Here is a 13,307-nt window from a genome sequence, read left to right as displayed (position 1 = left end):
GTGGGCTTTCTCCTGGATTTAAAGGGCTGCAGTGTACACATGCTGGAAAGACCTTGCAGCACCTTAATTTATGATTAACCCGAAATACTTTTACATCCCATTTACTCTTTCCACAGTGTTCTTCTAAGCTACTGAAATTATTTGGTCAGCTTTGCTCCCTCAGCTTTACATGGTGCCTTAGGGCTATGCAGAACTTTTTGGAGGGAGACTCAAAACTTTAGGAAATAAAGCGGGGGCAGCCTTTTTATTACTATTTATTTCCCTTGGTTCAGAGCCCTTTGGTTCTATGATACAAAACAGATTTCTTAGCGTTTCCCTGATGCTCCAATAGGACTCAAGAGCTTCGAGGGCCCTCCACAGAGCTGCTAATTCTCTTGCTGAGTACTTTTCTGTCCAGATGCTCCAACCCATCCAGAGCACTGGAGACACTGGGTGTGGATTAAAGTCAGTCCGGTTACAAGGAGAAGGAGCTGGCCACGTTTATCCTTCTTCCATTCTGCATATGCTGCTCCATCGCCTCCTGAAGCTCCCCCAGGGCCTGGGCAGTGGAAATGGCTCCGGTGACCCCGCACAGAACAGGAATGACCCTGGAGATCCCGGAATGGCTCCCCTGGCGACCACAGCCCCATCCTCAGGGCACGGCCAAGATGGCGGCGCGGGGCGCGGCGGGTAACGGTCCCGGGCGCGCGGAGCCGCCTCCGCCGGGTTAGCCGGGGTGACGCACTCTTTGGCCGCCGGCGGAAGCAGCCGCGCGCCGAGGCCTGCGCGCTGCGGCCTATAAAAGGCGGCGGGCCGCGCGGAGGTGCGGGCAGTCGGAGCTGTGGGCAGGGAGGTGGCGGTGCTAGGGCTCCGCAGCGGCGCTTTCTTTTCCCCCCATCGCCGTCCTTGATCCTCTTTCCTCCCGCCTCCTCCATCCCGCGGGGCGGGGGAAAGGGGTCGTCGGCCGCCAGCAGAACCGGGCCGCTCGCTGGATGCCCCGGCGCTCGGTGCCTGAGCGCGGCCGCGGGGCCATGGGGACGGGCCGCGGCGGGGCGCCGAGCCCGCTGGCCCGCTGAGGGGCGGCCGCCTCATCCCGCCATGGGCGCCGGCCCCTGAGAAAGAGGCTCCGCCGCCACCTTCGCCCTCCCCATGCCCGACGGAGCCCCTGGCCTCGCAGACGCCCCGCAGCAGCCCGGGGGTGGGCGGCCGCCCCCGCGCTATGAGAGCAGCGGCCCCCGCCGCCGGGGGCAGCCACGAGACGGGAGGCGGGTGCCCGGCCCGCCGCCGGCTGCCGTGAGGCGGCTCTAGCCGCCCGCAGGAGCCGCTTTGTCCGCCCGCCTTGCCCTGCCCTGCCCGGGGGTTTCATGCCCGCCTGAGGGAGGGGATGGAGGCGGTGGGGGACTTTGAGTACAGCAAGAAGGACCTCATCGGGCACGGCGCCTTCGCCGTCGTCTTCAAGGGTCGCCACCGCAAGGTAAAGGGTGCCGGGCGGGCTACACAGCTACCCCCGCGCTGGGCGTGGGGGGCACAGGGTTTTTGGGGTGATTCCTTGTGATTTGGGTGTTAACAGTAGGAAAAAGAGGGGTGCAGGGGCGGGGGGGGGGTGAGAGGTACTTCTGGAGGGGCCTGGTCATTGCTGTTTCCTTGAACCTTGACAAAGCTATTAATAATAACCATAACTTATTATTTTGTATTATTGTCCTACTTTTATTATGGTTTTTAAGGGCCCCGGCTGCGCGTCGCGCTGCTCCCTCGCCTGGCGGCGGCTGCAGATGAGGCCGAGCCCTTTGTTTGGCAGCAGGGTCATGTTTATCTCGCCGGGTAGCGAGGGATGTCCCAGAGAGGAAAACATATATATATATATATACATATGCATGTATTTGTAATAATAAAATGAAGGGCTCCTTTGGGGTGGGCTGAAGATTTCTGAAACTCGCAGGTGTCCCTGTTCTTGGCCTCGCTGCCCGGGTGTGCACAGCGAGGTGCAGGGTTGCTCCAGGATGCCCAAGTTTATTTTGGTGCCCGTGTCCAGAAGTGTGCCGATTTCCCCCCAAAAGGGCTCCAGAGCAGCAGGACCACGACCCAGAGGGATGCAGTGCGGGGATTTTCTCGTTTGGACAAAAATGAAAGCGTTGGGAGCCCAAAAGGCCAGCAGAGATGCTTCCACCTTGCAAATAAATGGACAAGCTATTTTTAAGCTATTTTTTTCTGTGCTGTTTTCAGCTCAGGCGTGTAAGTGTGTGAGGAAGCTGCAGCTAGGAAGTCTTTGGGGGAAGAGCAGAAGTACTCTCATGATGGAGAGGGGTCCAAAAAGCCACCAGTCCAGCTGCTGGAATGGCATATGCACCACTGCTTTTGCTTTAATAATTTCTTCACAGGCAGTGGAAATGGGGTGTATCTGTATTTTGGTAGCTCCAAACTATTGAGGAGTGGAGCAGAGTTCTTTGTGGTGTTATATGATGTAGCAGTAACTTCAAGCAGGTGGAGCAGGGATGATCTTGCTGCATTTCCTCCACTGCTTGACTAGTTACCTGCTCATGGATAGTGTTAAAATGTATAAAGCTGACCATATTTTTCTTTTTTGTTTGCAGAAAACTGATTGGGAAGTAGCCATAAAAAGTATTAACAAAAAGAACTTGTCCAAGTCACAAATTCTACTTGGGAAAGAAATAAAAATTTTGAAGGTATGTTACTTTGCAGTAGTTTCTAAAGCTGCTTTACTTTAAAAGGAAAAGAGACTTTTGACCTAGTTCATTCTAGGTCATGGGTAATAACACAGTAATTGCTATCCCACCTCTTGCTTCTTTGTTCGAAAAGATATCCAGAACTGGAAAAACACAGAAGAGAGATATTTTTTTCCATTTTGGGAATAGTGTCAGGAGTGGTTAAAGTCATGTTTTTGTAGATTCAGTTGAAAATGTTGCAGAGCTAGTTTCTGTGCTTTACCTATTGCATGTCTAGAAAACTTTGTCCTTCAGGATGCTTAATCTGGCACCTTTCCAGAGTAGTATATGTGGCAAAAGTCATAGTGGAGGTCAAAACATCAATCTTTGACCTTTATATAATTTATTTCTTTTGCCCAAAGGTGGCTTAAAAACTAAATTTGGCACGCCGAACTTTCCATTTCTGAGTTAATTGACTTAATATGTGTAGTATTGGTCTAACAAAAAAAGCATCGTTTAGTTCTGCTCCGTTTTCCACAAAGTGCCTCTGTGGATGCTCTCTGACCATCACAACATTTCATCTGATGTAGCTTTGTGGTGATTGTTAGTGCTGCTGTCTTCACATTTCTTGAGATACATCACTATAACTTAACCAACACTAGAATTTCTAGAATATAATGATGTGCTGCAAGTACTTGTCAAAGACACTTTGAGCAGTTGCAAATAATCGTGTTAACTGTCCTGCAAATTTTATTTGGTGTTATTTGCCATTTCATGTAAATGGAAAATGGAATGTTGACTTGAAAATAATGTGATTGATTTCTCCCCTAAGCAAGAATTGTGTGAAAATGCAAAATTAAATTTAGTTTTCAGTGCTCATCTAAAGATCTTGTGCTGTAGTATTTGCTATAACAAGATGTTGCAAATAAATTCTACTTTGGAAGAACACTTAGCTATTCATACAATAATAGGAGAACAAATTTCATCAGGTGGCAAAAAAGATACTATCTTTCAATGTAAAATTTGATTTTTCTCTCATCATTTGGCATATTTAAAGAATCATAATAATGGGCTCTCTCCGTAATACAAATATTTTTTTTTTGCAGGAACTTCAACATGAGAACATTGTAGCTCTCTACGATGTCCAGGTAAACTATATCCTGATGCCTTTCCCAATATTAAAACATATTTAGGAAAACATACCGCATATATAAGGCGAGTGGAAATTTGGAAATGGCATTTTGTTGGTGTGATTGGTATTAAGAAAGAAAATGCGGTTCCTTAGCAGCAGCCTGGGGATGTTCTCTCATCCTCAGCGCATCATGCGCTGTTTTATCTTGGCTGCTCCTAATGAGCAGGTGCAGGGGAGCGATGGGAAGCTGCGAGGAGGCCGGTCCCCTTCCTGGCAGCAGGGGCGAATGAGATCCCGGGAATCTCTGCAGAGGCTGTTTGTGTAGTCTGGTCCTGTCCCTGGAGAAGCAGCAGCAGCTGCCTGGGCTGGGCGCTGTGTCGGTGGCGGCAGCTCTTTGGAATTAGCCTTGTTTCCTTGGCCCTGTAATTTAATTGGGAAGTGGATGTTTGTGGATAAGGAGTGAAAACACCCAAAGGAAAGTGTGCTAGGAATGGATCTGAAGCAAGTGACATTACGAAGACATGGTAACTAAATACTCTGTGGAGAAAAGGCAAAAAGTAGAAAAGGCCTTTGAAATAGCTAAGAAATGTACTGTGTAGCTCTGTGTCACTGTGAGGAAGGACTGAAAGAAGTAGAAGAATGTGATCACGTGTGTGTTACTGTTAGTTATCTGTGTTAAACAGATAGGATAAAGATAGAATAAAAGTTGTTTGTTCCGTCTAAAGGATTGTTTGGATATTTTCAAGTAAAAGTAGGTCTTACTTTTTCCAGGATTCTGACTGGTGAGATGGGGAAGTTTTTTTTTTTTTTTCTGTTAGTTATTACTTATTTCAGCTAATATGTTCTACTTGGTAGGAAATTTATTTATTTATTTGTATCCTAAGGCCTGTTAGTATTGAGTAAAGCTAAACACAAGATGATGTGAATTATGCATCCCTTCCCTCTTCTTGAGTAAGGGCTATACATTTATCTCCTGGGCTCAATTCTAATCTTAAATACAGTCACATTTATGAATAAAATTATTAAGAACAACCCTTGGGGCACCGCATAGTTAGATCAATGTAAAACAGACATTTCAACCTTCTTCAGCGTTTTCTGTCTCTCTATGACTGTGTCTTAAAAGATTTTCAGCTTGCACATAGATGTTTAGATATGGAAATCTGTGTTCACACCAAGTAGACCCAGGTTTTATTGTATATAATGCTACAGGATGTGTATTAATGTCTGTTGACTCTTGATATAATTAATGGTGTTCATGTTGTAGTGGGCTGTGCATAAAAAGTTCCTATTTGGGTGTGTAGACTTTCTCCTTTCTGTGTCTTGGCTTCAAAATTTTGCATTTTGAGTGGTATTAGCTGGTGGGGGAGAGAGTAAAACCTCTTGTGCTTCTTGAAGACATGAAGCTTTCCCGAGATGCTAAATGGAAATAATTTCTCAGCATCCTAAATATAGTATATCCAGACATCTTAAGAGAAACAACAGTTGCTGACAGGGTGTTGGTGTGTGAGTAAGCAGCTGGCTTTCTCATTTATCATTTACATGCAAGATTACTTATTAAGCTTTGAAGCTTAACCTGAAGATACTTGACTTGGTATGATGTGTTTTGTTGACTTAACGTTGTACATCATCTAACTGTAAGTCTTGAAGCTGTTCTTCCTTTTGATTTCTGCACTGAGCATCCATTAGGGAGAAGAGGACAGTGCTGTGCTTATTTGTGATTTCTTTACATAAAGGTTATTTAGAAACTTAGCTTCTATACGCATCTGTTCTGCTACAGGTGAAAGGGTGCCCTTAGAGTAAATGTTAGACTCAAGACTTGAGTGATTAGGCCTGTGTTCTCAACTTGAAAAGGGGATGTTCCTGCTTGGCACTGAATGCTGCACTGAAATACAAAGAGTTACAGCAAAGAGAAGGAAAAAATGTCTCGGACCTTGGGTATATTTAAAATGCATTCATAGCAAGTATAAAGCTTGTCAGTAGGGTGCTACTTCTGTACAAGAAATTTGCAAATACACTCTAGAGTATGTGACACTAGCACAAGTAAGCCTTTCTTTTTCTACATAGGACTGTGTTTGTGAAATACTCTATCATTAACTTGTGATTACATTAACTTATAACCCAGCAAGAACGAACGCTATGCAAGCCCATGTCTGGTAGTCTGGTGCACCTACTAATTTTCTCTAGGATTTCATGTTCAAGCATGTGCTGTCCTTTTTGTTGTCATAGTATTGTGAACACAGAGATATTTTACAGTAGATAAGACTTAGGGAATTCAAGCAATTTTTTAGCAACAAGAACTTTTTTTCCTCTCTGTGCTGCAGCCACTAGAGTCCCTCACAGTAGGGAGTTCTCAGTGTGCCTGGCAGTCTGTTTTATTTTTATAGTTGTGCTGGTTTTGTTTATTGTTATTAATTTTTTTAATCTTGGTTAGATATTGGAAAATGTCCTTGTTTCAGATAAACTGTTTGGCAGACCATTTAACTGAATAACACCCAATTGTTGTAGTAAGTGTCCAGCTGGGAAAGTGCGTGCACGATACAAGTGGCAAAACCACGTAAAAGAAGTGTAAATGACTTGTAATGAAGAATAAGTATTTTACATCGTTTGTGGTGTTACGTGAGGTTGCTTGTATGTATTGGTGGTACTTTGAGATTAAAGTTGTACTTCTATATAGCAATTTAGAATGTATCTTTTAAGATTGAGAATGAAAGTGTAGTTAATGTTTTACATATTGCAGGAGGCTTCATTTTGAATTGTGTTCACGGAAGGTAGCTTCACATATTCCTCCTCTTCCATCTCTGTTCATTTATGGTTGTCGTCTTATTGCATGATCTGTGATCGGTTGCCCAAGTCCATGTAATAAACATGTGTGCCATTAGGAGTTGTAGTTGGATCTAGAGAGATCTGTGAGCCATGCTGCACATACTGCGTGAACCTTTAAAAAACATTCTTTGCTGCTGCTTCAGCTGGTTACAAACACCACCATGATATATTACTTTTGGCCTCCACTGAATTAAATTTCCAGCATGCCCATTCACCTGGAGATGTCCCCAGATGAATTGGTAAGCCATTGATGTTGCCTATGCTTTGGATGGAACTAAAGCCTCTTGGACTAATGTCAGCACAATAATTGCCCGTGATTTCTGTCAGGTGATTCATGCTGTGCTGACAGGTTTGCTTTGCACTCAGGTTTTTGTGAGCAGTGAGGATCCCTGCTGCTTGTGACACCTCGGAGCTGCCCCAAGCAGGATGTGGAGAGCTGCAATTCTGAGACTGAAAACTTGTGGAGACACTTACATAGGAAGTTTCCATATGTGAAGGAGAAATGCTTTGCAGTAGCAGGGCTCTGAAAAGTAAATATATGGAATTCACTTCTAAAGGTGAAATACTTTTTTTTTTTTTTTTTAAATTAGGTGAGATGGTTTTAAAAAATCAGAACATAGTAGGTGATTAGCAAGACATAAGCCATTGAGACTCTCTTCTTGTGCAAGAGTTTGGCATTCTTTCATTCCAGAATAAATTCCTGTAACACTAAAATGGTATGAGTGTGTGTGCGTGTGTGTATATATGCACACATACACATACACATGTACAAAAATAGATACAGCTCTTGTTGCTCTGGTAGTGCTATGGGATATCATTGATCCTGCAAAGAAGATCAGAGAATCTTGGGTCTCATCACATTAATTAGGGAAGAGTAATCCACTGTTTCTCAAAAGTAGAGAGTCTAAAACAACCTAACCTTAAAAGCAAAAAGTTCCTTGGACAAAATTCTCTTCTGAGTCTGAAGGTATCAGTAAATTATTTGGAATGCACTATATTTAGGCCACGAATTTACAGTTTTCTACAGTTCATGATCCCAAGTGCGTGTTGAATAGAGCTAATCTTTTCAGTGCCAGACAGTGCCTGTTTTAGAAAATAATTTAATTCAAAACCTCTTTAAAATGTCAGACAGTGGAATGAAAGCCTGTAATGTATCTTGGGAAGAGGTGTTTTAGTAGAATGAATTAATACCTACACTGTATAGAGCCTGAAGTTTGCTGTTTGAACAGTAGTTTAAAGATAACTAATTCCTTGCTTGGTACTGGAGAAACAGTATCTGAACAGAAGTTGTTCCTTGTCTGAGCTTGTCGGTGCAAAGCAGATAAAATATCTACAGCTGCTTCTGCTGTTTTACCAGTGTGAATCAAGTGTTCTTGTTAAGTTTACTCAAAGATTCCTGCTGCTCTCCTGGAATCGCCTGCATTTCTTGGGGTGGTTGCTTCAGGGGTTCCGGTGTGTGATCTTGAGCCTGTTGTCTTGCTGTTTTGATTGCATCCAAACTTTCATCCTAAGCCTTTTCTGGCACAGCCTCTTTTAAGTGAGAATGTCTCAATATCTTTATTTTTGTCCTGAGCTCTTTAAGGTCTCCATATTTGCCAATATCCATCCTCCCTGAGTGGGAATATGAATATGAAAACATGTTGTTCGGATAACTTTTTTTTTCTCCCCTCCACAAATAATAAAAGTAGTTTTGGACCAAAAGAAAAGAAAAAAATCCCTCTTTTAGGAAATGTAAAGATTTTGATATACTAGCTGTGCCAGTTTTGCTACACAGTTTTGTCTTTCTCTTGTGTTGTTTAGCTAGCCAGTGTGTTGCAGATTCGTACCCACCATATATATTGAAGTATGACATTTCACATACCAGAAAGTGAATGGTACTGCTGTTGTGGTGTATTTCCCATGGCTAATTGCTCTTTTATGTGAATAATTGGCAGCATACATGCTATTTGAATCCTACAGGCAGATGTCAACTGACATTTAGTCTGAGACTTAAGATTTAGTTGGAACCAGCAGAATGTTCAGTCCTTTCATGTTAGAAGCTGCTGCTGTGGTGCACTCACAAGGCAAAATGAAGGGGTCATATAATACAGTGAGAAATAGCTTCAAAATAAATGTGGACCAGTATTTTTCACTAAATCATTAGAATTTTTGCCATATTTGTTCTCCAAAAAAAGGATTACACTTATGGTCAAGAAATTATAAATGCAGCATGAATTAATACCAGAAAATTAATCACTTCACTGCAGCGTACAAGCTCTCAGGCTAACTCGTGCTCTTGGGATTCGGATCATAAACTGTAGCTAAACAGAATTTATAAACATGGAGCAAAAGTGGAGTAACTATTTATTTGTCACCAGTTCTGCTTTGGCAGCTCACTGAAAGCTCATTGCAGACTTGAGTTTCTTCTAAAGAAGGACTTTCTAACCAAAAAGAAGTCTGGGGTGTTAAATGGAACTACTCTGCTGAGTCTGATTTGGGTTGGAATTTTGCTTCGCCTGAGACAAAGGTTGGAAGTCTGAGATTAAAAATAATAAAGCAATTTAAATGGGGAAAAGTTATATAGCAAATTTGACTTGCTTTCTGAACATATTCTCAAAATGGAGATTATATTCTCAGACTGTTCAAAACCACTAATGCAAAATGTGAGGAACTGAACTGATGAGCCATTCCAGATGTTTTGAACTGGAGCTTGCATGGGTGAGGAGTTGAAAGAGGTTTGGCTGTGTGGAAAAATGGGTATGAAACATGGCTGGGCAGCTTGGTTAGCAGCACTATGCAAAATGTTACTTCTGCAATACAAATTAGATATGACTCTTGACCAGATTAGAGGTTTTGCAAAGAGATTTTCCCAGTCTGCTATGCTGATTTAATAAAAAAAAAGGATTAATCCTGACCTGCATTAAAGAAACCCACTCTACTTCTTACTGTGACTTTAATAATAAAAAAAATCACTGGGTTAGTCAAACATATCAGTCAAGAAGAAACTGAGCAATGGTATTTGAGGAAAATCAAATATAGTCTATAGTCTGTAATTTCAACAGCAGTTGGAAATGGTATTTAATGATTTCCAAAGCTCCCTTTCCAAACTGCATGCAAATTAGGAAGGAACCAGGATTACTTGTATAGTCTTGTAGTGGATGAGGCTACATGCTGGGCTAAAAAGAAGTGTCATGATCTGTAAAACGCCTAGTGAATTGTAGAGCAGGTCCCAGATATCTGGAGAATGGACTGGAATGGGTGGTCTGAATGCAGTGGGGAAACTTCTGCATATTTGTGGAAAATACCTGAACACCACAGTGCACATTTACTGTAAGATATTGTAAACATTCTATATTAAATGGAAGAGCTTTAGAAGTCTAGATCAAGTTTGACAGTTTTGTTAGAATAGTTCAGTTATCAAATCTTCTGAACATAACATAAAGTTACTCTGAGAGCATATTTAATACAGGGTTTGTAATTTCACTCTATAGTCAGTTTGCCATTATTTCTCCGAAACCAGGATGAAATTCACAGATCTGCCTCTCTGCAGTCCTCAGAAGAGCCTGCCTTCAGAGTGGATAGCTGGAGGAAGAAAGGCTGGGTAAACTTTGCTTCCAAGGGAATCCAGAAAAGAGATTCTCCTAGCTTTGGGACTGCTAAATGTCTGTCAGGAGCTGGGCATTACGTACTCCCGCAAGCTGCTGTTTTTCTGCAGTGTTTGCTGCATAGTGCAGCCACTAATTCTGTGGGACTTTTATTTCTGATTTGCGGGATTACTGTGTTCAGGAGCATATCCACTAGCTAAGCTTTCCTGTCACTGAAGAGATGAATTTGGGGCTTCCGCCTTTGCACATTGCTGTTGTCCTGTAAGTGAAGTGATCCTCTGTTGGCAAAAGTCATAGTTTGGTAAACTGGATTCTCAGAGTATGGATTAATGCATTATAGTTTGAAGCACAGGAAAAAATCATAACTGCTGATAGCTTTCCATTTTCTCATTTTGTGTGGGAAAACAACTCCTATTAAAGACTTCAGAACACTTTAAAGGGAATTGCTTCTTGTGGTTCCAGTTTGAGGGAATAGCAGTTCTTGTTGCTTGGAAAAAGATTTATTTACAGTCACAGAGCAAGTATGTCAGAGATGAGTGGAAGCAGGTGTCCTGGCTGATCCTTCCATCCTTCAAGTATGAGACTAGCTTTTTGGGGAGGGAAATGATGAAAAGTATTTGGAATTAGTTTAGTGCTGATAGACTCTTCAGATGCTGTGATTGTAGCTGTGGGTTGCCTGGCATCCTTAGGTTTCATAAAAGAAGATGAATTTTTGTTTCAGAAGACTTTCTTGCAAAGGAGTAGTGTAGGAAAAACAAGGCTTATCACTACATATTTTTAGTAATCTATGGAGGAGGCACTTGCTTGTCTCTTTTTGCTTTAGTGTATTGACTTTCTGATAAACCTCACCTAGGTTTTGAGGCATTTATAAAACTGCAAATTATGGCTCATTTTGGCAGCAGCTGTTCCAGAAACACTGAAAAATTGGGACTTACCCAAATGTGATTTCCTTTTGCTTAATATTCTATACTGGTTGGAGTTAGCTCTGCATTCCCAGTAGACTTCACTAATATTCCTAGAAACTTGCTTTCTTTGAAACTGATGTCAAAAAGTAAACAAATCTGTAATACGCTCAATGTTCTGAGCTGGAAGAAACCTCAAGTGCCTTGCTGGAACACAGATGAGTGGCTAAAGCAAATGCTTGCAGAAAGTGAAGGGACTGAGTGTAATTAACCTTAAAACATCCAGTTCATTTCCAACAGGTTATTCTTGCAGTTGTGTGTGCCTTGGGTTTCTTAGTGAAGATCTCTTGGACAGCAGTAGTGCACCACAGCAGTGAGCACTGACGGTGTCAAAGCCCCCCTGTTCATCTTTGCATCCAGCTCTGGGGTTATCGTGACAGCACCGGGGTTTGTTTTGGGCTCTTGTGGGTTGGTTTGCTAGTTTTGTTCTGTTTGTTTTCAGTTTCCTAGCTGATACTGACCTTTTTGTGCACCCTTGAAAATGATTCTATGTGTGGAAGTCCTTGCCAGTGTGGTCAAATTGAGTGTGTGCTGAGATTTTAAAGAAGTACTGAGAAAAACAGCAGAGTTGACAGGTTTCGCTTTGCCATGCAATGTCTCTTTTGGCTTTTTTGGCAGTAGTCTACAGAATACAGCCAGACAGGCTACAGTTCTGCTTCCAAATGTGGAACTTGCCTGACCTTGCCTGGCATGCCCTTTCGCGCTCTAAAAGTATCTTAGAAACTTATTTTCCTACAAACTCTCAAGCAGCCAATGCCTAAGATGGTTTTAAAGTGAACACTGTATCAGAGTACCTTTCAACTAAAACATCATTTTATTTAGCATCTATTTCTTCCCTTTAGTTCTCTGTTATTTACTTGCATTCTTACATGGCTTAGAGAGGAAAAAAGTTTTTACACTGTCTAAATCTCTGAGCATCCTCAGCTTTATAGGCACAGCAGAAAAGGTTTGTGCAGGAGTCTTTGTAGAAAAACTTGCTGATTCCTGGAGTGTGTGTGTGTATAGGCAGACTTTTCTTTTTCTGACACAAAATAAATGTTTGTAAAAAATTAAAAGTTCTTTCACTATTCTAGTTTAAGCCCAGAAGTCTTCACGGTGTTTTGTGAAGTATGTGGACAATTCATAACTAGAATGAGCTAATGCATCCTTCAGTAACTCTTACTCAGTTGTTGCAAGAGAGGGAATTGAAGGTGCATTTGGGGATACAGATTATTTCAGACATGTAACAGATCCCTGAATTCTACTTGACCTTCAGGTTTTTCAGATGGCAGAACTGAAGCTGTTTTGCCAAAAAGTAAGGAACATAACTGTGGAATTCCTCCTATGGAAAACTGATTTTCATAGCAGAGTTGTCTGGCTTTCCATTTTGACTTGTATCCTGCATATTTGTGACCAAATATTACTATTCCAGTACTGACTCATTTCAGTGCTGTCTTATAGTAAATGTATACTGATTAGCAGGGGCTTTTAATATAGTGATTGAGAGACCTGTTGGAGGCAGCAGAAAGCCAAGGAGCCCAAATACCCCAGAAGCTGATACTATCTGCTGTGTGCTGCTGTTTGAAAGGATAGCTCCAGTCTTCAGGGTTTTGTCTGGTGATTGTTTTATACGTATTTATGCCTCTCTAAAATGTGAAATCCTTAATTATAGGGAGCTTACTGTTCCAATGGTAGCAAATGCTGCCTTTAATGTAAAGGTGTCTCAGTTGATTGAAAATCACCTATTGTGCTTGGTTAATGCAAGTGTCCTGGGCTTTGTCATGTCACATTCATAAATGGGACTTGTTCTTCTCTTTTAGGAAATGCCTAATTCTGTCTTTTTGGTAATGGAGGTATGTGTCAATGTATATTTCTTCTTGGCTGATTTTAAGAGTGGTTTTTGGACAAAATGCTTAGGAAAAGAAAAAAAAAACTTGATGGACATAACTACACAGTAACCTTGACTTGCTATAATAAGTAATTTTGAAAAGTAGTTCATTAATTTCATATGCAGTACTAATCTTGGTATTTTTTGTTTTGCAAATTATTCATCATTGTTTTTTGAATCTGAAAGTGTTAATGAAGTGCTATGCTTTGAATTAATAATTATAAACTGAAAAACAGTATTAAGACAAACACCTGGAAAGGGTCATCTGATTTTAATAAAAAGATTGCAAAGTAAAAA

The 13,307-nt window shown here is 41.8% G+C and overlaps 1 protein-coding gene across 2 annotated transcripts in view; it reads left to right on the top strand.

Moving 5' to 3' along the window:
- The first annotated feature begins 995 nt into the window (after window positions 1-995).
- The window catches only part of ULK2 (unc-51 like autophagy activating kinase 2), a 39,075-nt gene continuing 26,763 nt past the window's right edge, over window positions 996-13,307 (top strand). For both annotated transcript variants that reach the window (XM_088533078.1, XM_088533079.1), the window contains exons 1-4: window positions 996-1,453; window positions 2,571-2,663; window positions 3,749-3,790; window positions 12,943-12,975. In XM_088533078.1, coding sequence (XP_088389204.1) covers window positions 1,364-1,453; window positions 2,571-2,663; window positions 3,749-3,790; window positions 12,943-12,975 — 258 coding nt within the window. In that variant the 5' untranslated portion in view covers window positions 996-1,363. The remainder of the gene's footprint in view (window positions 1,454-2,570; window positions 2,664-3,748; window positions 3,791-12,942; window positions 12,976-13,307) is intronic.

Source organism: Tinamus guttatus, unplaced genomic scaffold (genome assembly GCF_059628265.1).
Source record: "Tinamus guttatus ecotype Peru unplaced genomic scaffold, ASM5962826v1 Tinamus_guttatus_pri_ptg000480l, whole genome shotgun sequence".
Classification (NCBI taxonomy): domain Eukaryota; kingdom Metazoa; phylum Chordata; class Aves; order Tinamiformes; family Tinamidae; genus Tinamus; species Tinamus guttatus.
This window is presented reverse-complemented; position numbering and strand designations above follow the sequence as displayed.